At 37.1% G+C, this 25,499-nt stretch overlaps 1 protein-coding gene across 3 annotated transcripts; it reads right to left on the bottom strand.

Moving 5' to 3' along the window:
• Positions 1-1,884: 1,884 nt before the first annotated feature.
• Positions 1,885-25,291, bottom strand: TANGO2 (transport and golgi organization 2 homolog). Of its 3 annotated transcripts, none has more exons than XM_050714120.1 (9): positions 25,229-25,291; positions 18,421-18,540; positions 14,397-14,485; positions 12,357-12,476; positions 11,261-11,375; positions 9,626-9,696; positions 8,414-8,567; positions 5,575-5,679; positions 1,885-3,485 (listed from the first exon to the last, which is right to left on the bottom strand). In XM_050714120.1, the coding sequence occupies exons 2-9, from the start codon at positions 18,474-18,476 to the stop codon at positions 3,365-3,367; spliced, it is 831 nt and encodes a 276-aa protein (XP_050570077.1). In that variant the 5' UTR covers positions 18,477-18,540; positions 25,229-25,291; the 3' UTR covers positions 1,885-3,364. The 3 variants fall into 3 exon arrangements, with proteins under 3 accessions (XP_050570077.1, XP_035412454.1, XP_035412458.1); XM_035556561.2 differs by having other exon boundaries at positions 25,195-25,289; XM_035556565.2 differs by having other exon boundaries at positions 11,261-11,345; positions 25,195-25,289.
• Positions 25,292-25,499: the final 208 nt, after the last annotated feature.

Below are 25,499 nucleotides of genomic sequence, written 5' to 3'. Positions count from 1 at the left end.
AATCTTTGGCTGCCAAAAGTACGTGTGTAGTTGCACTTATATGAACAATACTGTAAGCATAACTACCTTTGGTTTCCCCAGCAGCACTGCTCATTTGTCCTCTGTTAAAAGTACAATTGTACTGGTATGGCTGTTTTTTATGCAATTGCCATTCTAGGATTGCTTTGCTCATCTAAACACATACATATTTTATCAAGGGAGTCAGACTTGACTGGCACAATATACTGCTAAAGAAAGTAAAAACTGGCAACTACCATGTATCAGTATCCTTGCCATAACATACATCTATCATATGCTACATCTGTAAGTAATGAAGACCAACATAAGTATAATTATACAGTAAATAATTAGGGCTGAGTCCAGGCTATGTGCATTCTAGACAGTTTTTCTTCAAACTAAGCCTATTACCTGTTGGAGTACATTCAGTACATTCCTGAAGCACATCTTCCAGTTCCATTTCATCTGAAATGAGTCTAGCCCCTGTGATCTGAGGTTGCCCTGCAACACGAAGCCAAATCACAGTCAATAGGGACTATAAGGAAAATCATATAAGTACGCTATTAATCCAAACTGAGGTAATAACGTAAACCCATCTGTAATTGAAAGCACAGTTAACTCCTCTCTAAATGCCAGACTTTCAAATGAGATGTGACAAACATGAGACAGATGAATGCATTTGGCTAAGAGCTTAATTCTGTGCCTATTTCCAATAACCATTCCCAACAGAGCTAGTACAGCAAGAGAAAAACTTGCTTTCTCATACACAGTTTACTTGGAAGAGCAACATTCTTACAATAAAAAGGCAAAAGTCTCCATTATTGAATAATGATTGTAACACTGTACCACAAGAAGTGACACTATTGGCTCCACATATTCCCAGCTTATTATCTAATATATCTTAATTAACATCTGATAAGTGATGTGGTTTTCTCCACTGAACAGAAGCAATTAATGTGTTTATACCATCTGATAAGTTATTGAGTGTGGTTAGCTCTGGGCCTATAAGGGCTGGCATGTCGGATGAGATACCCATTGACAACACTTTCCCTGTCACTAGAGCCAGGCTTGTAAAGCACCTTACTGCATTTGTAGGTACTGCCTTTTTCAGAGGCCACAAAGAACAAGCACATTAAAATAAGGTTTCATAAAACCAGCTTAAATCCAGAACGTTTCACTGAGAATGTTTAAGTATATACTGCTAATCATGAATATGCTGAAGTCCCATTAATTCAGAGTTTGTTAAATAAGGACTAAAACTGCTTTTAAGAGCTCTAAAGGCCAGACTATATATTTGCCTGAAGTCTTTCCTAAGTCACTATTACATAATCATAACTGCAAAGATCAAGTATACAGTAGCATCATTACACTTCATATTAGTTTTTAGTAGCTAACAAGACTGTATTGATCCTCTTGCAATCAAGGAGGTCCAAAACTCATTTATGTACTACTTACCCTACACTGACTAGTTGTGCAAACTCTCCTGGTACCTAGAAACTGTTTAAATATGTAAATAAAGAAATTATTGAATAAATTGTATTTTGGCATCTCTTGGCAATCAGAAATCTAACAAAGGCCTTCCAGAGTATGGAAAGTCTGATTTATAGCTTCCTCCGCATCCTGGTTTCAGCTAACATACCACTTCCTCCGTGTCCTGGTTTCCATTACACTTGCATAGTGTTTTTGTTTGTTTGAAGTTCACACACATCCTTGAGTATAGAAAAGTTGCACATCTTTGTAAACGGTATCAGAAATGTTGCTACTTTGTAATAATTAATAACCAGGAGATGGTTAAAAATTACATTAAGCATATAGAAGGAAAAAATATCAGTGATCCATTATTAACTTAATATTCAGTGTTCAAAGTAAATAAAATCAGAACACCAATAGCAGCAAAATGACTTAAGATTTTAATATATCTTCATATTAGCTAGAATCCTTCCATCACCTAACACTGGCACTGAATAATTGAAAACCATGCATTTAAATAGCTTTTTAATTCACAGCTGTTAGGAAACACAAAGCACATCTTAATACCCAACTTCTTCAGCAATATAAAACTGCAGTAACACCCTTACAACAGAGCTATTTTACTCAAAAATATGAGCAGTCATTCCAAGTTTTGACATATTACACCAATAAAGAAGTGAAGGCAAAATTGCACATGTACAAAATAGATGATATAAGTAAACCTCATATTCAGTTTCTGTTTGCGAACTCCTTACCTGCCTGCTGGGGAAGAAAACAATACTGCTAATTAGACTATCCGGAAACAAAATGTCACCATACAGATAATTTTATTCCTTTCAAAGATAAACAAGTCAGCTTGCCTTTTTTTTTTTTTAACGAGTTTCCAATGAATAGAACTGTAGAAGAAGTTAAGTTCAAACACTTTGCTACTCAAATCAAGTTTTAGAATTAAGATCCATTAAGAATTAAGATTGCTGTACTATTTATAGGAAACCAAAAAGAATCCCCCCCGGCTCTGCCTTCCCCGGACAGAACAGTGCACCACAGCACTGCTGAAAAGTTTAGATGTTACTAACGCACTTAATGCTACAAAGATTTATTTAATGCACATTGGTATCAGCTATACAATCTTAAAATTTTATGTTGAAGGGAAAGCAAAGTTTGGTAAAAACAATAAAAGCAGCAAATGTTTCCCCTTCTCTGAACAGAAAGCATGTTTAATATTTAACAAATCTTAAAAAAGAGAAAAAAGCAAATGATTTCCTTCTTGGGCAAAGATAGCCTTGCTCTGGAGGCAGGTGATATAAGCCTCATGATCCCTTCTGCACGTATGTTCTATGACTTCCAGACATTGGTTTCAGGCATCATACAATACGGTTGTATTTGCACACAAAGAAATTAGAAGTATCTGTGAACAGAAATGGAACTGTAGCTGATTTCTTTTATACTCTATGTGCAAATGAAATGTAAGTTTTAAACAGAATTCAGATTGGAAAAGTTAGCTTAAGCCAGATTCTCCAAAAAGCTGCATGCATTTTCAGCGCCAACTGAAATCAAAATAAATTAATGGTATACAAGCAAGACACTGGATCATACCCAGAAGTATTACGTTGGTACTTTCCATTGTTTTTATAATTTTTTTAAGCTTTGAAGCTAGAATAGAACACCACACAATCAGAAACAGATTTTTAAATAAGTTGCTACTTAATATAAGAATACTGAGAAACTTGGTTTTATGCAAAGGATTTGTGACTTCATTACGGTATGCTACCAGTTTAAATAAACTTTTGTTTTTCTTGCTATTTTTGGCTTCTGGAAGCTGGCAGAAAACATTTACTGGAGCTTAACAGCTTGTTCTCTCATTGCTTTTATTACAATGCATTCAAATGGAAAGTTGTTACGTGTGCAGATCAAATTCATAGGTGCTTGTTTCCCACTGTCTGACATCTGCATTGACCAGGTTGCGCTCTGTGAAAGTAACATGTCCTTCTGAATCAATGAGAACAACCGTGTTAGTCCTGAAACAACAAATGTAGAAGGTTAAGCCTTATACCCATTCTGTAAATTTGTAGGGTCCCATCCCCCACCCCCAAAGGTTTTAATTCATTTTTCTCTTGACCACATCATCACCACACCAGCAGGTCAGAATTCACCCTGACAAGTTCAAATAGTCATTTTCAGACCCTTCTTCCTCTGATTGCTGCTCTGATTCCCTGTTGCAGCTGCAGCAGCTGACAAGCATGATTAAAAAAGCCATTTTTTTCCCTGATGTGCCAAGTATGTTTGAGTCAGAAGTAGCGTAAGTTTTTCTTACTCATATCAACAGTACTCCTTCATTCTTTCCTTCCAAATGAATTGTCCATTACAATTTAAAAATCATTGTTACTGTCACATTGTTATGATCACAAAAACTCTTCTTTCTGTAGGAACCTTCTGAAGAGGAAATTAGTTTTCATGAAAAGCAGATTCCATTCATGCATCTGTACTACTTTGTCAGCAGATTTTTTTCATGTACTCTGACAACATTTCTCTGTGGACACTACGGTACCCAGCCAGGGAGACTGTTGACTGGAAGTATGAGTTACCCCACCACCATGATGTGGTGGTCTTCCAAATCATTTCACAGCTGTTCGCTCATATGAAGTGCTCAACTTCCTCAGAAGAACACTATGAGGCCTAATTAACAATCTCTAATCACTAAGCAGTGTTACTAAGGGAAAGATAAGTGAGCATACAATTATAGCAGCAGGGAAGACTTGAAATATAGTGTTAATTCACAAGAAAAATGTCAATATTTCAAGAGATATCCCAGAAATAATCCTGTTTCCTTTGAAACAGTTATACTACAACCTGTGGTACAAGTGTAGAAAAATGCTTCTTTAGCATTTGAGGTCTTCATTATTCCGTATTTAAGTGTCCTTGACATTCCTTTTACAGAGACTCAGTTTTTGCCATCAGAAATACCAGCTTAAAATACATACTGAAATGAGCGCTCTGATTATCAATTTACATCTATACAGTTGAAATGCAATGGCTGATTAAGCCAGAAAATCTGAAAAAGTCATTGGTAGTCTTAGAGCAGGGATTCCCTACAAGCAGAAACTGGGTTGACCTTTGATTTTGTCCCTCTGAAAATTAAATGCAAGACATTACATTATTCTTCTTGCAGCTTCTGTAGACAATCTGAGCAGAAGTAAGAAACCCAGTAAAAACTGAAGCACCAGTTACGGGAAGTGGAAATACATATCCTTTCAAGAAGAGTAACGGTTCTTCATTGTGTGAAAATGGCAGCTAGATAGAACAATGATATGCCTGAAGAAACCTCTGACTTGCTCAGCTGCACAGATGACACCATTCTGTCTCTTGGAAGAGAAATAGGTTCTGCAATTGCTCAGCCGTAGATCATTTTATTTTTATGCTAAAAAATGATTTTGAAGCTTTTCATGTTTTGTTAAGATCAAAACTAGAGGTGGTCAGATCTGTTACTACACTGGGGAGCCAGGAACTCAGTCTGACAATACTCAATTGGCAGTTAGAAGATGCTAGCATTCCCTGAAACAGGACAATCCCAGATGACAAAGGTAGCTGACAACAAGCTGCCTGAGGAAGTGTGAAATGTTGTTGCAGTTTGGGTATGACTTCACAACACTTGCAGCTTAGACTAATTCTGTGTATTTGAGATGATACAGGAGAAAAGTAGTGAAAGAAATATGAAAAAAGGGAGGACCATATGGTAGGAAGGGCTGCTATATAGCATGCAGAATAATGGGAATGAGTAAACATTAACTTCAAAAATGTTAGCAAAAAGAAACTAGATGGTAAAATTCTCCCATTTAGAAGAACTGCATTATCTTGTTTTGGACAAAATTAAGTTGTGTCTTCATAACTTCATTCCCACCAACAATGAATCATAACATGTACTTAAAATGCTGATCAGTAGCATATTTAAGAGATCAGAATATTGTGCAAGGAAGTACTTTACTAAATTACACTTAATATCTGAATAAGTTTGAAGCAGTCACTATGTAGTTAAAATTGATGACAGCATAATTTTGATTTGATATGCTGTGATTCAGTACACATCTATATCGGATTATGAAATTTTACCTTGTTCCATAACCTGGGCAACGAACACACACAGCTGCATACTTGTTCAATATAGGACGTATGTACTCCTTCCCTTGGTCTTCAATCGCAGGGTCAGGTAATTGACTGAAAAAGTTGTAAAGTAGTACAAAATATAGATATCTATTTTAATTCTCCCACGCATTCACCTCTCTTGCACTAAGATGCGTGTTGACTGTGTGGCTGACAAATAAAAGTAAGATCAAAAAGGATAGAAGTGTGAACTGTGTTTGAAATTATATGAATAGAAAAATATAGAACAGCTTGTCAGCTCCTTCCAAAAGATTTCTGAAGTCTAGAACTTTTGTCTCACTTAAATATTTTTCGTATCTTGAAAAGTTTTTCACTTTCTTCGTTATTCTTTCATTGTCTTTGTGTATTTTAGTTTCCCCTAACGTCTCAATTCAGATGTTAATGATCAAGCAATTTGAGGCACGTCACAAACATGCATTTTCCACTGAGACTTCGGAGTTATTTGTGTTGAAAAGAGACCTCTCTGCTTCTTTTTCTTTTGTATGGAATACCTTGAAGATACCTATGAGAACTCTTCCATTAAAATTTGCATTCTGCTGTATCTTCACAAAGGTGAGCTTGTATATAATCTCTTGATATATAATCCTATCGAAGATTGAAAGACACTTAGTAACTTAACTTGAAAGACTATCAAGCTTCATTTATTGTAACCGAACAAGTACCTGCATCCCACAGAAGAGTTGCTAAGGCCACAAAACTTTACTGCAGCAACCCCATATCCCTGACTTTCCATTCACATCAACAGAATATTCTTATACTAGCCACAACTACAGCTTCCTATTTCAATAAAGATCCCAATTAAATTGCAGTTCATTTTAACTATCACTGCAACAGGTTTGTCTGATTTTTAAGCCTCTTCCATCTTGAAGAATATCACACTTTTGCCTCCTAGCACAGACCCAGTTGTATGTATTCTATTAAAGCGAGACCCAGTATTCTCTGGCTAAATTTAACAGCCTAATCAGCTGTACAGCGAATGCTACGGAAGAAGGCAGAACAAAACACATGGATCAATTCAACCCCATTTTCAGAGCTCATCCCACTCCGTAGAGGAGACTAAGCAATTCATCATGGCTTTTACACCAAATTGGGCTCATTTTCTTCGTTCTGGTGGAAAAGAGGAGCTGGGGGTGTCCGTTTGAGGGAAAAGCAAGAATAGGTGCAATTCCAGTATGAAGAGAGAACTAAGCTCTTCTCACTCCTGTAGTGGGCACGTGGCTGGAACATTCCATGATGCAATGGAGAACACGTACAGCATGGGACTTCAGCCTGCGAGAACTGACAGCTTCCATCTCATACTCCACCACTAGCAGTTCTTGTATTCTACGCCCAGTCTCAAGCTTATTGGCCCAAAGCAGTTTTAAGGACAGAAGGAGTTGCAATACATCTCTGACAACAGTCAAAGCCAGGGCTAATGCAGGAGAATGGAGGTGAGGGACAAAAACCTGCATCTAGGAGGAAGGAACAGAATTCTAAGAGTAAGTCAACCGCTTAATTTCTGTAACAGTGATCATAAAAAACAAGCAATAAGGTATTTTACAAATGTTCAAAGCTATTGCATATAAATATGTTCAAATTTATTTTAAAAAATCATTCCCAACATGTACTTTGGAAAGATTACAGACTTCATCTTAAATATTGATTTCCATAAGTATTTCCATTCTCTATTAAGATGATTTCAGATAAGATCATACTGAAGTGTTGAACAATAAGGGAAGATTATTCTGACTGCATTGTATGTTAGACTTTTTTAAACCAGTGAAAGGTACAGACTAAAAATTTTTGGAAAAATCACTTGATGTGATATCAAATAAAGTAATTGAGATCATTTAGCAGACTTCCCAATTACTACTCATTGCTCAGATGTCTAAGTTTATAAGTAAACATTTACTCTAAAGTGCTAAAAATTCCACAAATACGTGTTTGCATAAAAATCAGTTTAAGGTTAGGACACTAGGTCTATATAACAGAATCAGCGTGACTTCAACACAAGTCTCCTTCTAGATAGGAGAAAGGAAGGCTAGACATGTAAGTTACTGGACAGTGAGCAAGGATACGGATTTAGACCACAGCACCTCCTTTACCCGGTTTCATGTCTGGACATTCAAATGTTATCAATTTCATTTACTTCTAGATACCTAACTTAGAGGCTCAGGTTTACTGTGGAGCCAATGGTGAATGCAGGAACTTCACTCAGATTCTCAAACTCATCTCTTAGGAACAACTTTGACCAGAGGCCTAAAGCTACACTATGCAAATACTCCCTTAGTTCCTTCCCCTATTTAGCTTAAAATAGCACTTTTGAGGAAGACAATTAGTTCTATTTGAAAACAGTTTGTTTCTTCGCCTTCAATGTCTACTCAGGGTAACAACGCAGAGTAGCTAACATATATTAACACAAACAGACTCATGTATACAAGGGTGTAGTGTGTAGCAAGAACCTGAAACTACATTAAGCCTCCACAAACATGGCAAGCAACATACACATCCTTTGTCTTGCACTCATTATCCTTAATAAGAAATGCAATTTTTAAGGGAAAACAGCTCAGAGAAGTCAGTGTATGGTCTATGAGCAGCAAAACAGTAACTGTAGAGTTTACTGTTTCTGTTGTAAACACTGTTAAAATTCAGTCTCTGGAGAGACAAAATTTTGCCCTTCAGTCCCCACATATAAGTCAATTAACACAAGGCAAAAGTTTTTTTTTTCTTTTTACACTCAAGATAGTTTCTATGCAGCTTCTACACTGGCCACATTGCATTTTGAACAAATTCAATATTGCTTTCTTACGGCTCTTGATTATTCATCACTGCAAGAAGCTCCTGCACCAAGTCTTCTCTGGCAAGGTCTTGACTTCTCTTGATCACTTCTGTGAAAAGCTGCTTCCCATACTGAAGTTTCTTCCATGGTGTATCCAACAAAGAATTACTCAATCCATATATTCCTGTACATGCACACAAAAAATAAAATAGATGCAAACAAATTAGTTGTCTGTGTGTGTGAAAATGAAAATAACCTTAATGAAAATAACCTTTTCTCAGCAACTGTTCTGGATCACTACTTCTGACAGTTTTAATAGAAAACACACCCAAGAGCATCACTACTTTACATTTACTAAAATTGGATGAATTTGTGATTTTCATCACTTATTAACACAGCATACACTGTGGTGTGAAATATCAAAGCTTCCATGCCCACATCATAACGATAATAGAAACTTCAGGGTATTACACTATCTAAGCACAAAATAACTCTCAATAACGATATTGCTCATTTCTACAAAGGAACTCCAACCCTCCAAGCCTTACTTGTCATGAAATTAATGAAATCTGTAATGAAGAGGTTATATGGTAAGAATTAAAAACAATAATCAAATGTTAAAGTCCAATGGCTGTGGACTACTAGGTACATATAATCTACATACATACTATAAAACTCATGGCAAGCAACATCACATTTGGCTGTGCTTAAGCATTCTTCTGTGCTAATATTCAGTACTTAAACTGGCTTATTTGGTAATGAATTCTGGAGTATTATTCTATGTAACTGACTAGCAAAGGACCAGATTTTAAATATTTTAAATCAGTTTACCTGATAAGGATGAAAATTTGTTTTAAAGTCAACTGTCACTAGGTGAGCACAATGCCACTATGCTCTTAACACCGCAAGGTAAGAAAAGTTAGGGTCAAACCCACAAATCTTTAAAAATCCCATTCCTCAAGACAGACCTCTGTCCTTCAATCATAATTATTTAAGTAAGATGCCAGTAATTGCAGTCGAAGCGAGCACACTGATATGGATAGAAGCTTTTTATGAAGTATTAATTCTTTACTGACATGCATTAGCAAATATTTAAATGACTTTAAAGACATTTTTAAAGAATACAAAGAAAGTTAGTGAAGACAATGCTTATATAGCCAAATTACTAGAGCAATACGGCTATATTCTGACTCCGTTAAAGTAACAGAAAGTCATAATCAGACTCTTCTGAAGCAAACCTACCAGGATTTAGGAAAATGGGTTCTGGCTCTCCTTTGTTTCCATAGTAGCAAATTACATCTCCTTTGGTGGTACTGAAAAACAAACACAAATTTCTCCTTGAAAAACCACCAGCTTCTATATTTGATTACGTGCTGATTTCATGCAGCCTTCAAACACAGCAAGAAGTTTTTTTCCCCACTGTTACTACTATGATACCACAGCCCAGGGATTAATTGATGCATGATATTACTCTCCTACTCTGAAAAACTTTATCATTACCATTGTCAAATGTTAACATTATCATTTTTAAACACAACAGTAATATAATTCAGAACGGCTGGACAGAAAGCAGGCAGGCTTACTGAAAAGAAGAAAGTCCTCATGCTTTAAATAACTGGACACTTAGGTACTGATAGGGGGTTAAAAATGGATAACTCGTCACAGCAAATAACATTTTGCCATCAACTCTTTTGTATGACTGTTGCATCCTAAGAAGCTCACCACTATGGACCATTCCGTCTGGCAGAGGTAAATTTTAGGTCCACTTGCAGCCATATGATAGGACACAGAAAGGGTCTTTTTAATTTACAGATATGCATCATCAGGCTGTTTTCACATAACCGCAAGAGACAATACTCTTCAAGAGACATTCAATCATCACTGTCTTAATCTTCTTTTTTTTTCCTCCACTTGCCAGAGCTGCCCCTGTTCACCCTAAGGACAACTAAGAAGAGCTTTGAACTTCTTTTCCATGGGCAAGTAATAGGCCCAGTTGCATCTCTTTTTTGCTAAAGACTTAACTATTTCCCCATTTATTCTCCCTCTCATCATATTTTAACATTTTTCCACATTGCCAGCATTTCTAGCACTCACAACCCACCCATTTCTCATGTATTTAATTGATAACCAGCTTCTGTCAAGTATATTCCGCTGAGCTGACCAGCTTCCCAGGTTCTGAATAACATTCTCCAGAACTCTGATGCTTAACACACTTGTTTGCTGCCAGCTTTTTCTCCAGCTCTAATGCTGAAACTCTGATCTCTCTCATAAGTCGCTATGGCTCACCAGCCAAAAACTTGAGGTTATGGTAGCTGTTCAGAAACAACTGTGTGGAAAAGCAATGCACCATCAAGCCCAAATTTTTGGATAAGATTCGCTGGCATTTTCTAATATAGTATTTTTGTTTGTTCTTTATTTATTTACAAGTCAGGAAACCTACAGCATACAGTAGGCATAAGTACAAACCAAATCTTTGATTAAGAGTTTGACAGTTGAAAAATCATGGAGGGAGGATAACAAGTTTTATAATTAAACAGAAGCATCTACATTTCAGAGAAATTATGGAGCCAAGGTTTTGCCTTCTCAAAGAAGGCACACACAGCCTTCAAGGAAAAGACTAATTATGGGCCATTAGGAAAAAGAATCAAAACATTTTGTAGTGATGATTAGTATACAAGATGTACCTCCAGTATTTAAAAGATTAAAAAGCGAATTATGACAGGAGTAACAATAGGCTCTTACCTGCCTACTAGCAAGAGAAAGAGCTCTTGCTTTAGCTTGTAACAAGATTCTATATTGTTACACTTATGTGCTAACAAGTATTTGTGCTATTATCTTTCTCCTTTGAAATTTGAACCATGATGTTTGTAGACTTACTTGAAGTCAGCTGCTATTAAGTTAAATCCATTGTAAAGATGTCCTTCTACTGAAACTTTCTTCAAGTAAGAGTAACTGTCCATATCTGAAGTCAAGAAGTTAGTTACAAGAGCACCTAAGAAAGAAGTACATGGAGCAACTTGAACACCTGAACTTGCTTCTCCGTCAGACTTGGTAAAACCAGTAGCAATATACAATACTTCTGCCACCAAGAGAATACAACAGTGGGGGAAAAAAAACAAAAACATCTAAACACCTTTAAAAGCCTTACAGCATCGTACCACATTCAAATTAAGAGCTTGACATCTATTCTGAAGAACTCAGTCAACTGCTTGTTTCTACAGAGTTCATATTTACTAACTCTTCTCTGCTGGATGTACCCTTCTTCTCCTCTCTTTACCATAACTTCATTTTATATATGACATTAAAATAAAATATAGATGACATAGTTCATTCGTTTCTCTATGTAACATGACGTTTTGCCATTGCACTATCATATAGCAGTTAGAAGCAGAACTATTCTTACCTTTAAAAGAGCTCTCCCAGAGGAGGTTCTCCTTTTACTTCTGCCACTCCAATTCATCGTGTGAGAAGGAATCTTTTAGACTAGCCTCTACCATAATGCAAGTTGCATTGTTTCCCTAACTTAGCTCTTATCTGAAGAGCACACACATTTAAAAAGCCTAGTGTAATCTAAATCTAGCTTCACCCTTGTCTAGTTGTTCCAACTGTTAATTAGAATAATCGTTTTAAGAGAAGACAGTTGGCGTTGTATTTCTTGTCTGAACGTTTCCACTTAATCTTGTTTTATTTTTTGCCTGCTTGATTAGAATATCATTATCCACGTCAAGTTCCCTGCACAGGGACTCAAGCTTGTTCATAAATCCTATTCAAAGCACATATCACTTTATAGCTTAATAAAATGGTTAAAATTAATATTGTAATAATAATTACAAAAATTATCATTGTAAAATTAAAATTGTAACTTGATTTAACTTGAAAATGTTAATGTAATGTAACTCGAAATTAATATTGTAACTTGATTTAATTGGGACACTAGGATTTGCTTGTATGCTTTTTTCCATTTCCTTCATACCTCTTCCTTTTGCATTTTTGTCTGTCTTTGGCTGCATATAGTTTGTCAGGGCTGCCATCTTGCCTTTCTTACTGATCCCCAGCCACGTCCCACCTTCTTTTCCTTCCTCCATATCCAGACCTAGTAAAATAAGTATGAGTTAGATTACATTCATTTTCAAAAATCTGTGTTAATTAAGAATTTCTTAATGCAAATCCAGAGTCTTGATCAGGCTGTATAAAATGCAGTAGGTACAAAACTGTCTTTCTGGACTACTACAGGTAAAGTAAGCCCATTTACATTACCCATCCCCAATTGTGGGCTAAGAATTATTTTCCTTGTTGCTGAAATAATAGATGAGAGAGAATAAGTAAATTAAGTGTAAAAGCAAAATTTTAAGCTATAAAATCCATATAAAACTAAGTAGACTCAGAATTTCTTACTTCAAAATCAAGTCTCGGAAGATTAATGTTGTTTGTAAGTTTAACGTTAGAAGTAACCAGAATAATTTAGATTAAATTAGATAACTAAAAATTCTGTACTCAGGTAACAGTAATTTTGCAGGGGACGAAGGAAGATCTGGTGCTGCAAAAATGAAGCCTACATCCAAACCTCTTTGCACAGAAGTAGTTAAGAAAAACACTACCTATTTGCAGCAAGCTCATGTTAAACAGCAGGTGTTTAATGGAAAAAAGAAAACTGGTTTGATATATCATGCTTGCTGTTGGAAATGTTTTAATTCTGAATCGTATCATAATAGAGCTTTCATTAGAATACAACAAGTTTTGGATCCTTATTCAGAAACTCCTTCCTTTCTTTAGTAGCCAAAACTTCAATATCAAGTTTTAGCTATGTCACAGTTTCTCACAATACTTTATTACTGTTCTCTACCTTAACTGAAAGGCACAACAAGGAAAAAAACATACCGACAAATGCCCAATGATAAACATATGCAATTACTGTTTTCCTACATTGTTTTTAAGCTTATAAAATCTTTCATTAAGTCACAAAGAATTAAATTTGATTTTTATTTTTTTTTGGTCCAAATTGATGCTTTCATTTGAGATAGCATTATTAACTCAGGATGTATTAACAGGCTCTCCAGAGATAAGCCCACCAAATGGAGAATATGGAGAACTAGTTTCTTACGCCAAATACAGCCACAGCTGAAAAAGGTATAAAAGACAAAAAATCAGGGCCCTTCAGTTTTCAGGATAATTTTATTTGGTTGTTCTCTTTTAAACTGCTATGTAGCAGGGGAAGCAGCATCCAGAATGGCTGGCATGAAATTGGAATGTCAGCCAGAACTTCAGTTCTGCAGTGCAGTGGGAGTAATTTATCCTCACAGGCCTCCCTGCCAACGATAATAACACACAACATCAGCAAACAGTGTTTGCAAAGTCAAAAACTTGGACGCAAAAAATGCTTTGTCTTCTAGAGCTTCATTTCTGTTTGAGAAAAGGGAGAAATATTGATCATACTTAAAAATCTGAGATTCCCCACACAGGAAAACCAGACAACTGACAGCATTTTGTTAAAATGACTGTACACAGAAATCTAATAAGCTGATGGATTAATAACAAACTATTCTGTAGCCTATAAATCGCTAACTGATAAGAAATTGGAAAAAAAATATTTCCTTCAGGTTTGGTTTAACGATTTCAAGTCAGTATTAGAAACGGTGAGTCTGTAGAATAATTCCATCTATTTTTACATAAGTATTTCAGTGTATCTGACAAAGCTAAATTCTGAGGGACAAACTAATTTAATATATTTCCATTGCACTGCTTGGACTGCAATCAGTTAAAGAACGCAAAACTGGCAAGGAAAAAGCCACATGATATCAAAACAAATTCAAATTTGTGTTCTTCTTTCAAACTCATGTGTGTTCTTGTGTTCTTCTTTCAAACTCATGACATGTTTTCCCCAGAAGTATAAGGGAGATGCGTATTTCTTAGCAATGCAACCCACCCACCCCACCATAACAAAAATCCAGGCCCTAAGTCCCTTACAAACTGTATCAAAACTACTTAAAACAAGAAGTACAATAAAGTTACATACCACTAAGGATATCATTGCTGCTGTCCCAAAAATCTGCAGATTTGGATGGTCTGTTGTAAAACTCATCTCTATTAGCTGCTAGAATAAGTCTGTAGAACACAAGAGTAGTGAGATACTATTATTTAGAAATAGCAACTTCACAGTACAGACAGGAGCTAATCCTTGCCACAGCATTAGCTCATTCTAAGTATGAAACTATCTTTACCTTACCATCTCACCTTTATCACTCTGATAAAGTTGAATCACAGCTGACCACAGCCTTCTCTCAGGCTTGTGAAAGGTCTCAAGACAATCTTGTTGCATGAATGAGTTAGATATTTTCAAAGAACAGAATTAAAAGCAATCTCTTGCCTTGCAAGTGTTAAGATCTTAATTTAATCTTAATCAAGACACTTCAGTATGCAAAGTTACAGCTTAAAAAAGAAAATCTAAATGTAACCCACAGGTTTACAGGAAGCCTATCTGACGGATGTGTGTGTGATTTGTTCCCCTAACGTTCTCCATTCTTTCCAGCCACATTACTTAATATTTAATTTTAACAAAATGCCATCTTTCAGAAACATGCAGATTTCCTTAACTAGTTTCCTATAACCTCTGCATCTTCTTCACTATCAGTTCCTCTTAACACCTGCATGTCAATTACATTTATGCAGCAGAAGCCAAGTTTGCTACTGTACACTGAACCATACACTTTTCACTAGTTTTCAAGCCACAGCACAAGAATCGATTTCTTTATTCAGCATTCAAAGGTACTGACATTTTTCACAGGTTTAGACTTTTCTTGCAAACTCTTCATTAATATAAAGTTGTGCAACATGATCATGAGTCCTCAGATGCACACTAGTGATGCTGCAGAAACAGTTGTAACCAGCTATAGAGAAAAGGCGGCTGGTACTTCAGTGCCATCCTTCCTGTTGGGCAGATACTTAGTATTTTGCCCAAAGACAGCACCTTTTGGAAAGCAGAGTATGTATGTTTTATCTTTCCAATGCCAAATAGTCATAACAACATTCAATTCAGTCCAGCATTATTTCTTCCCTCTTCCACCCCATTCCAGTCTTTGATCTATAGGTTTTTCAGCTAGTTTAAAGTTATCATCTTGCTTAATATCCTCCCTTTACCGCAAGTGCCTTATTTCCCCAGATTTCACTTAAACATCTCTACCTGAGTTTGAACTGTATCAGTTCTTACTTCCTGAAGCTCCAATTGGATTTTTGCCTTCAATAACCCCAAACATGAGAACAGTTTGTTTATAGGACCTAAATAGCAAGAGAAAGTGAAAGTTTCCCAGTGTTAGAATATTCCCCATCTCAAAGCCACAGATTCCAAAGTTCAGCAAAAGTTTAGTACACAGGATTGCTTATTCAAAACATCTTCATTTTGCATTTTACGGAACTTAATCATACTGAAAAGAAATACTATTAAGTGACCCTCATTATCTAATAAATTAGAAAAGACTTAGTTATTTTTGTAGCTGAAATAATTCAACTGTATCAGAATTTATTTATTAAGATTTATTTAAATGTTGAGGTAGAGATGAAAACATAAGAAATCACTCCATTAAAGCAATTTCCTACAATATAATTCAGTTCCATAAAAAGACTGATTCTAGCTTTGAAGCTTGAAATGTATTTTATTCCTAAGATGCACACAGTATAGTTTGAAACAATATAATGGCAGCATGTTACCTTTGACAATAATAATAGACTACAGTAAAACATCTGTCACAACACTAAACTTCACTACAGATAGGCCTATAGAGAGCACAAAGGGTAGAAAATCAAGTTTCAAGTGTACAGGAAGACAGATTCATAAATGTATTAAAAAGGTGATCTGTAAGCTTTTTGCTTAATTAGGTACTCACAAAAAGCGGCCAATGTACTGTTCTAGAAACCAAAGACTACTAAATACCTGAACTTGGGCCAACACAACGTTTTCCTGTTTTGACACTGATAGCAATTTGTTTCCTGCTATGATTCAAAATTTCAAATTCAATGCAACTTGACTCAAAGGCTAAAGTTGTTAGCAAAGTACTCAGAATTTTGCTTTTAAATAAAATAGAAAATTCACTTGGCAAGCAACTATAATTTAAATCCGAAGGATTTTCCCCAGAGGCATCAAATTGATTTTTTTGTTTGTTTGTTTGTTTTTGCTAACTAGCAATACAAAGAAAGTCATACCAAAGAAAGTCATACCAAATAAATTGATATATTAGTTCAGTACCATTTACATCAAACAAACCCTTTTCAGGCAGATTCCAGACAGAAAGGAATGCATGCTATGGACAACTGAAGCTTTGGTTCTCAATCCTTTCTTTCTATAGAATGGCATCCTTTGCTCAATACAAAAGGGCAGAAAAAACAAGTAAATGAAAAGTGCAGAGCATGCTAATTCTGGAAGTTTCTGGAAGAATACTGATACTTGTGCGTCACAAAGTAATATGGAACCCATACAGTATGCAAAAATGCAGAAAATAGAATGTGACAGTCTTCTTACTAGCCTGAAGTACTCTTTCTGTTATCTACTGAATGTGCTCTAAGACACTAACGTTGGATATAAGCTTTAAAGATTAAGGTCTGTAATGGGACAAAATTGTTAGAGGAAATTTAATGTTAGTGAAACTCACTGGATGACATCAGTGTAACCAGTAAAAAAAACAAAAAACAAAAACAAAAACAAAACTTACCTGGAAGCATGAATACTTGTTTTGACTTAAGCTTTCAGCTAAAGGTGTCATACAATTATATAGTTTATTAGCTTTATATTATATTATTTATATTATTATTTATAATATAATTTAATAATATATATGAATTTATATATAATTATAATATTATATTAAATTATTATATATTATATATTATTATATGTTTATATTATATTATTTATATTATATTAACTTTATATTATTTATTAGCTTTATATTTGTATTTAATTATATAGTTTATTAGCTTAAACAATTATATAGTTTATTATTTTAACCGCAGCCAGATTTGTGGGAGACATGGAGGGGGGTTGCTAGGACATTTACTAACAGCTCTTCGCTTCCAAATTTGCCATACTAACTTGTTTTACATTGATACAGGATTTCAAATCCCACAATCTTCAAACTGAGCATTTTTTGAAAAATATTTAATTTTAAGACAAACAGCAACTGAAAATCTTCGAGTATCACTTTTCCCAAAAGCAAACTCACAGACAAGTAACTATGTGGATATCTTGACCACACCTTTCTGTATTTTTGAACGCAGTTGTGCCTATTCACAAATTGGTTCTGTCATAACCAAAGTGCAATATGGTGTGGTGAGTAGCCATGATTTAAAACTGAACAGAGCAGTGAACTATGCAGTGAAGAAGGTATTGTTGTTGGGAGGAAGCAAGGTTAAACAGAAACTACCCAAGCAATATGGTCTCATCTTTAACATCTTTTGGACTCAACGTACTAGTCTATTAGCTTACAGAAGTGGACCACTAATCAGTATGTCAGAACTGCACAGTATATATAAACAAAGAAGAAAAATTAGCACATGGAGCAGACTAATAACTGTGTAATACTTCTGCTCCACTGGCTACCTTGTACTTTCTAGACCAAATTCAAAGTATTGGCTTCAACACAAAAGCACTAGAAATTTCTAAACTACAAGAAGAAATTGCATCTCTTCCTGAACCTTATTGCTACAACTGTCCTTCTCCAATAAGGATGACTTCCCTTAGTTTAAAGGATACAACAGAAGGCAGGACTTTGAAACTCTGGATTACAATTTTTAAAGGCTGCATCCTACACAACATTATAGACTGCCATCAAGAGGTCTGTGACTACAGCCCAAGCCTTCTGACAGTTGCAAAACAAAGGGTTCTCAAAGGGTAACAGTAAGTACTCCAATGAAGGAAGTCACAAAGTTCGACACTACCCAAGCATAACTGAATACCTAATACTGACGTCTGAATCTACAATTCAAACACAAGCTACAAGAAGAAATGGTTAAAACACACCTGTTTCCGTAATTTTTTATACAATCTTTACCTGTAAGCATTTTTTGAAACTGGTCGGGGGTCAAATTTGAACAGCAGGATGCACATTGAAGAACGATGATTAGTCTTGTTTCTTCTACAAATGCTCAGTGCAAGGTCATTCTGTAATAGCCTACAAAGAAAATAAAGATCATATATTACACTGCAAATTATAAAAACAGAACCTTACCTCTATGCTGAAGCTTAAAGATTGCAATGTTCACACTACTAGCTTTCAATAAAAATAGATAAAACAGGACTTCAAAAGTGCATTTGTTTCAATAAACAGTCTTCTACTTTTTTTAAAAAAATCTATTGTTTAAACGTGATTCTTGGATAATTCAGAATTGTACTAAGGAAACAACCATCAGGAAAATATTGACAAAACCTAGAGCATTAGCAATACATAAGACTCATGTAATTATCTGCTCATTAACAATAAAGTACCACTCCTTTTTTCAGGTCTTAAGTAAGGCAAAATACTTCCGCTATAACGAAAATAAGCAACTGTTGCAGAAGCTGAAAAGGCCTGATCAAAGACACTCCCAAAGCTGTAAACAAAACATACTTTAGGCCAAGCTACCATTAAGGATAGTCACCTGTCTTTCCTGAATTGTGCAGATCTCAGAGATTATTGTTTACATAACTTATTGCATAGGTCATACAGACACTGAACAGGATTTTTTTTTTTTTTTATTAAGCTTTGCCAGGCTATTTCAGAAACACAGCTCAAAGGAGATCCCAGCTGATTCTGCAAAGCTACCAGACAACAAAAGGCTTACATAAAAACTGTTGCTCAAAAACTCATTTGGCAGCTTTTTTTTTTTTTTTTTTTTTTTAAAAAAAAAAAACACCCATCACAATTCTCTGGAGAGACAAACATTTTTTCAACACTTCGAAAACCTTTCTAGAACCCATCATTATCCTTTGGCACTACTGCTCTGGCAGAAGCACCTGTCTCTCACCTTATCAACCCTGCTTGGTGTTACTACAGGTCAATAATTTTCATTTGTGCTTTTTAATAACTACAAATATCAAAATTATTATTTACCTTGGGCTCCACCTACTGGCCTTGAAACAAGATTAAATGTTTGTAGGTCATGTACAAACAATCCAAGCTTTTTTTTTAACTCAAATTTTTATGCCAGCTAAAAAGCATAGCTACCCCTTACTACAGCAGTGATATTTAATTTGGCAAAGGAGGCAAATAATGTGTTTCAGTATCTTCTTTGATCAAAGCTGACATTGGATTTGCGACACCTGCCACATTTTTATACCCAGGGTTGGATATTAAGTTTAATATTTTAAGTAATAAAGTATTTTAAGTCAGACCTAAATTTAGATATGCCAAAACGAGACAATTAACAAACATCGAGAGGAAAAGAACCAGAGAGGCTGTCTGCTGAAGCATAACAAAAAGAAAATCTAATATAAGGAAACTCCTTTAACTCCTCCCAGTCTGAACCTAAGTCACTCCACAGTTATGTACAATTCAGGGAAAAACCTTAGATAATGCTAAATATCCACATTTCGGACAACCAGGTGATGAAGGAATAGCTACAAGATATTAGGACAGAGCTGAGAAAGACAGAAAAACTTGACAAGTGTTACCCCAGTGCCTGACTGCAGGGCCACAGCTCCTTTTAAGACAAGAGAAGACAATGCGGATTGGCCTGGATCTCTGTGCCCTGCTGCTGTTTAGCAGCATGATACCCATGCCTGCTACACAGCCACACACACACCGCTTCCTGCTGAAATCGAGAAGGGCAGCAGGTTAACTGAGAAGCCACATATTGTTCTGTGTTTGATCAACTTCCTTCATAACTAAAATGCTTCTAAGAGAGCATCTTTACAAAGATTATGTCACTACTGCTCCATTTTATTTTCCTCCAAACAGAAAACCCTGCTGCAAACCTGTAACGCAAGGTTGAGACTGTCCTAAAGTAGACATCAGACTGCACTGAGAAATTTTAATGCTTGCTTCTGCAGAGAGCTACAAGACAGAATACTGACTATTGTCGATGCTTACTGAAAAACTAGTTTCAGTATATTATCGTCATCAGCACAAAAACAACACGAATTCAAGATGGAAGCTGAACAGCCATCCTTTGAGTTATGAACTACATTAGCTTTGGGTTTTGTTTTGCTTCTTTAAGCCTTTGACAGAATATAAAACTTTAAGGAAGAGTTTTCTAAAGAACCATTGTTCCACTAACGACATAATGGTAATTAATAGACCGAGGTCTCACTCATTCTGCCATAGAGAAAATAATAGGCTTCTGAAGAAATAATATAATTTTATACCACAACTCATATGGAGTGGGAAGATTGTTCTGGATTACCACTGTGTACTTTTCATTGCTCTGCATTGTTAAAAAAATTCTCTTGAAAATCACTTTTCATTCAAGAAGAAAAGCATGGTCTTCAAAAATCCTTCTTTGACTAAGTAGTTGAACACAAGTTAAGAATTCAGCGACTAGCTTTCTTACTGTAGTCTCACCTCAGTTACTCAACTTTCATTCTTTCAGGTTTTTTGATATCACTCCAATTACCTCATTAGTCTTTTACCTTACATGAAGCTTAGACTGTAAAATAAAGCACTTCTATTGTTAGTTACAGTACACAGAGCAGCAATAGAGATGAGAAGAGAAACATTTAATCAAAAGTCTTCATACAGGTGTCATTCTTTCAAGTCTATAGTCACATAGAAGAGGGTGCTGCAACCACAGGCGCGAGATAAGCCTATTGCATAGAGCTGCTTTACAAATCAGACGTGCTCAGCTCAGCCTTCTGATCATTCAGGACAGTCTCTCACATATCAAGGAGAGGAATAAGATTTAAAAAGCTTAGGTCTGCACTGGCTTCTACACTTGCAACTTTATCCCATGGCAGGTCCAAAGCTTGATCAAAAGCTGACTTTCTAGCTTTATTTCAGCAGAAAGTGCACTTTCAGAATTATCCTTAGATATGCAGAGGAGGTTTAGCAGGTTTTTTTCCTGTTAATTAAAGAGTTCAACTAAAAAGGCTAGGTTATGGTAAAACAAATACTTTCTGGTTTTCTTTCGGAAGACAATTCAAGTCAGAATATGCATCCTGTCCAATATAACAAGCTCTATAGAATGGAAAACAAGTTTATAAGGTAGAGACAGCAAAAACTTACTGCACTCCAGATAATGTGCTTCTATAAAAACTAGCTTTATTATTCCTAGTCAATAGACTGACAGTTATCAAGCGTGAAATGATGGCAACAATCTCCTATTTCTGTAATATGTTTTTAGTCTGCTATCTAACTTATGCCTAATACACATAAGCCAGCTTTACAAGAGTTACAAACATCCTGTAATTAAGCGTTCTGCTCCAAATGGCACTGCTGATTTGGAAATGACATTAAAGTAACTAACACTTCTTATTCCATGCTACTGTACTCAGACCATACACGTATTGTTTTACTAGCTTTAAACAATCTGTTAAAAGCCTGAGTGGATACCTGCCAGTACACAGTAGTGTTTAGAGGCACTATCAAGAGAACAAAACATGATAGATTGTTTGCTCCTTTCATAGTGTTCTACCATCATCTGGTTGATTAGAAGCAATCAGTTCACAATTTGGCATAAAACCATTTTAACCTTACGGTCTCCCAGTAGCAGTCTTTGAAAAATGAAGCCATTTGCTACATATTTTGTTTTTGCAAATGAAGCATCATAAATAACATCTGCCAGTTACCACAGCAATCTCAATTGCTTCTCAACTGATCTAAAACTGTTCTTTAGGTGAGTCTAAAAGACAGCTCAAGATCATTAATCACTGGATTCTGATTGTTTTATGTACCACAACAATAACTCCGACATCTAAAATTACTTTACTACTGCTTTTGCATTTGTTTAAAGGCAACTGAGGACTATATCCCTCAAAAGTCCATAAAAGAGTAAGACTGAATGCATATTCTTTCAGTACTAGAATGAGATTTTTATACCGAACTTCAAAATAAAGATTCAAACTAAGAGGCATTTGATTACATTAAAAGTAACCTTTTTTTTTTTTTTTTTTTTTACCTCCCACCCATGAAAGCATCACAGCTATTTTGTATTTTAAAGCATTTTACTGGTTTCATTTTGCACTTCCATCGTCTAACACACTCCTGCGTGTCATATTAATCACATTAATCATGACCTTACAACCGCTTCAAAAGTGATGGGAGAGAGCCCAATGACTTACAGAGAAGGACTGAACATGAAAGATGAATTTTGACAAAAAAAAAAAAAGCAGTACATGAAGCAATCCAGAGAAGCAATAGCACACACACAAGAAAATAGTTTTAACTAAATCAGAGCTCTGAAACAAGTTAAATTTTTCAAGAACAGCAATATTCTTATAAGTAAATGGATAGGCCTAACATTTCAAGACTTGTATTTCCATCTGAAACTTCCCAGAGGGTACAGGTGATGACTCCTTTTAGTGATTTTAATTGTAGCTTCTCAACATGAAATATATAGAAGTTCAGAAGTGCATATATGTGGAACTGTTGGGTAAAATAACACCATATGCAGGTATTAGGTGGGATTTCCTCCTAAGACTCAGAGGACCTGTTCCAGAACATATTTCATCCTTGAAAGCATACTTTCAATTTACTGTTGTACCTTTTTGAAAGTTACGTGAATATGAGAGGGAAGAGATGGATCTATATTCCGTCACCTTTCCCGTTGTTCAGTATAAAGACAATTCACAACTAAACTAAGGTTTGTAACCTTACCAAGGTGAAGAGTCTTCACTTCACGAGGCAGCAATGCAAACTAGAACACTTATGAAAACAGAAAATAACACATAAGGGGCATGCCATTGCCAAGTCCGATGAGGTAAGATTTAAACTAATTTTTATTTTTGGCTGCCTGTTTTCTTCCTCTGGCATTTTACTAGGTTAAGTCCACCGCACAGCTCCCAGGAGAAACAAAGAACAGTAAACATCTGCCAGCACACTATACTTTGGGAACATTTACAAGGGGTGGAACAGGACAGCCTTTCCCCCAGTTTCTCAAGAGTAACCGTTCTCCTCTGACACATCTCTGCAGACCCAGAATCCTTTCCAGACTTCTTTCTCCTCTTATGCAAAGACTATTTATTATTCTTAGCTTCCACAATTCTTTGGTTTCCTTTTGTAATGAATCAGCTAGGAACCCTTTCTGGACAAGAAAATCCATTTCCCATTCCTTACTCAAAAAAAGTCTAAGTTACAAGTTGCTGGAGGAAATACTTAGCAGAAGAATCGTACATACTTGCTCTGTTCTTGTCCTCTTCCCTGGGGATGTCCTGCTAGATACTTACAGAGACAGGACACCAGTCTATACGAGCTTTGGATCTGACCTGGTCTGGGTGGTCTTAGATTTTTAAGCTTAATTTCCTGTGATGGAAAAACTGCAATCATCACTCACGTATTTATGTTTTTAATCCCATCCTCCCTACCTCACCTACAGCAACTCTGAGAGTACAATGTACCCTGAAGAAAATGTGGTACAGTCATGGGGTAGTAGACACCTTACAGACTTGGGAGCGGGAAAGACAGAAATCAACAAAAAGCAAAACCCAACAGTTAAGTAGAAGAAAGAAGCACAAAGAGTATCCTTATTTGAGAAAAATCATGTTTGCTTCTTTCAAGAGAGCAAATAGAAAATTAACGTTGCAAGACAATAATGATCTTCCAAGATTATTGCTTTGATTCCAGGAGGTGTGAGGCAAGGAAAGCAGGATGTTGTTAGTTGTGCTGTTAACAGTTATTTATTCAACGTAAACATGCTCACTGAAAACACATGCCCATAAAAGTAGCTTTGTTGATCGCTATCAGGATTCAGCAGATTCACTTGGAATTGCTCCCACAAGAGCAAAACCAACGTTAGGCCTATCTGCTTTAACACACACATGTTATATACCTGTTAGAACATATAAATATTCTATCTGAAAAACAGCAAAATTGCTTCAGGGACAACTGAGATAGTAAAATCAGTATTGCTGGAACCAGTTAAAACTGCAAAGGGCTGCTAAGAACTACAGGGGAAGCCTGAAACAACCCAACTAGCAGAAAAAGTAGCAAATTTGACCAAAAAAAGGCCCAGTTCCTGATACACATTTTACCTTTCAAGAACTGTGCGCTACCCAGCATAGAGCGCCCTGATAACCGGGGTGCCTCAGAGCTCCTGTACCTCAGCGGACCTCAGGTAATCAGCAAGAAAATCCTCAGAAAAGAGAAGCCCACAGTGCTCTCAACGCCTACAAACTGAGAAATCAGTAGTGTGCGGTGCGTTTGTGCGACTGTTTCTTCACACGGCCCACAAAACGGCGGCTGGGCATTACATGACCCGCTTCACCCCCCCGGTACGCGACCGCAGCCGCGGGGGAGCAGCAGAACGCCGCGGCACCGGGGCGGGCTCGGTGCGGAACCAACGAGCGCTGCGCTACGGCCTGAGGGAGCCGGCAGCGGGCACGGAGACCCCGGGCGGCCCGCGAGCCCCCGCACGGGGCTAACGCAGCTCGGGCACCCACGACATCTCTGCCCCCCCGGGGACACCTGAGACAATCCCCGCTGCCTCACGGACCCCCTCGTCGAGCGCACAGCGGTGGCGGCGCTGCGGGAGGGGAGGGGAGGCCCGAGGCCGAGGTGACCCTGCCAGGACCTGGCGGCCCTACCAGGACCTGGCGGCCCCGCAGCCCCCTCAGAGCAGCGCGGGAAGGGCTCCGCGCGCGAGGCGGCAGCGCGAGCCCGGCCGTCAGCAGCCCCCCCGCCCAGCTCCGCACTCACCCAGCACGCTCCACCACCACCCGCACATCCCCACCTGCCCGCTTCCGGCAGCGCAGCCAGTTTAAAACAACACCTGCCCCTATTGGCTCTCGGTGCCCCGCCCGCCGAGGGCTATTGGACGGACGGGTCTCCCGCCTCTCCTCCTCGAGATGCTATTGGATCCTCCGCCGCTCAGGGCGGGCGCTGAGGGGTGCTGGCATACAGGTGCCCGCTGGGCGCCGCCTCCTGTCAGTAGCCCCGCCGGCCCGGAGGGCGCGGATAGGGCTGGCGGGGTCTCGATCACGCCATGTGGCACTGGGCTTGTT

The sequence above is a fragment of the Cygnus atratus genome, chromosome 17, assembly GCF_013377495.2.
Source record: "Cygnus atratus isolate AKBS03 ecotype Queensland, Australia chromosome 17, CAtr_DNAZoo_HiC_assembly, whole genome shotgun sequence".
Lineage (NCBI taxonomy): Eukaryota > Metazoa > Chordata > Aves > Anseriformes > Anatidae > Cygnus > Cygnus atratus.
This window is presented reverse-complemented; position numbering and strand designations above follow the sequence as displayed.

Excerpts from the sequence above, each read along its gene's own strand:
- TANGO2 (XM_050714120.1), bottom strand. The coding sequence starts at position 18,476 with ATGTGCATCCTGCTGTTCAAATTTGACCCCCGACCAGTTTCAAAAAAT. Across the intron at positions 12,477-14,396 it reads CAGCAATGATATCCTTAGTG|GTCTGGATATGGAGGAAGGA; the intron begins GTATGTAACTTT and ends TTATTTTACTAG. Across the intron at positions 11,376-12,356 it reads CAAAAATGCAAAAGGAAGAG|GTGCTCTTGTAACTAACTTC; the intron begins GTATGAAGGAAA and ends CTTCTTTCTTAG.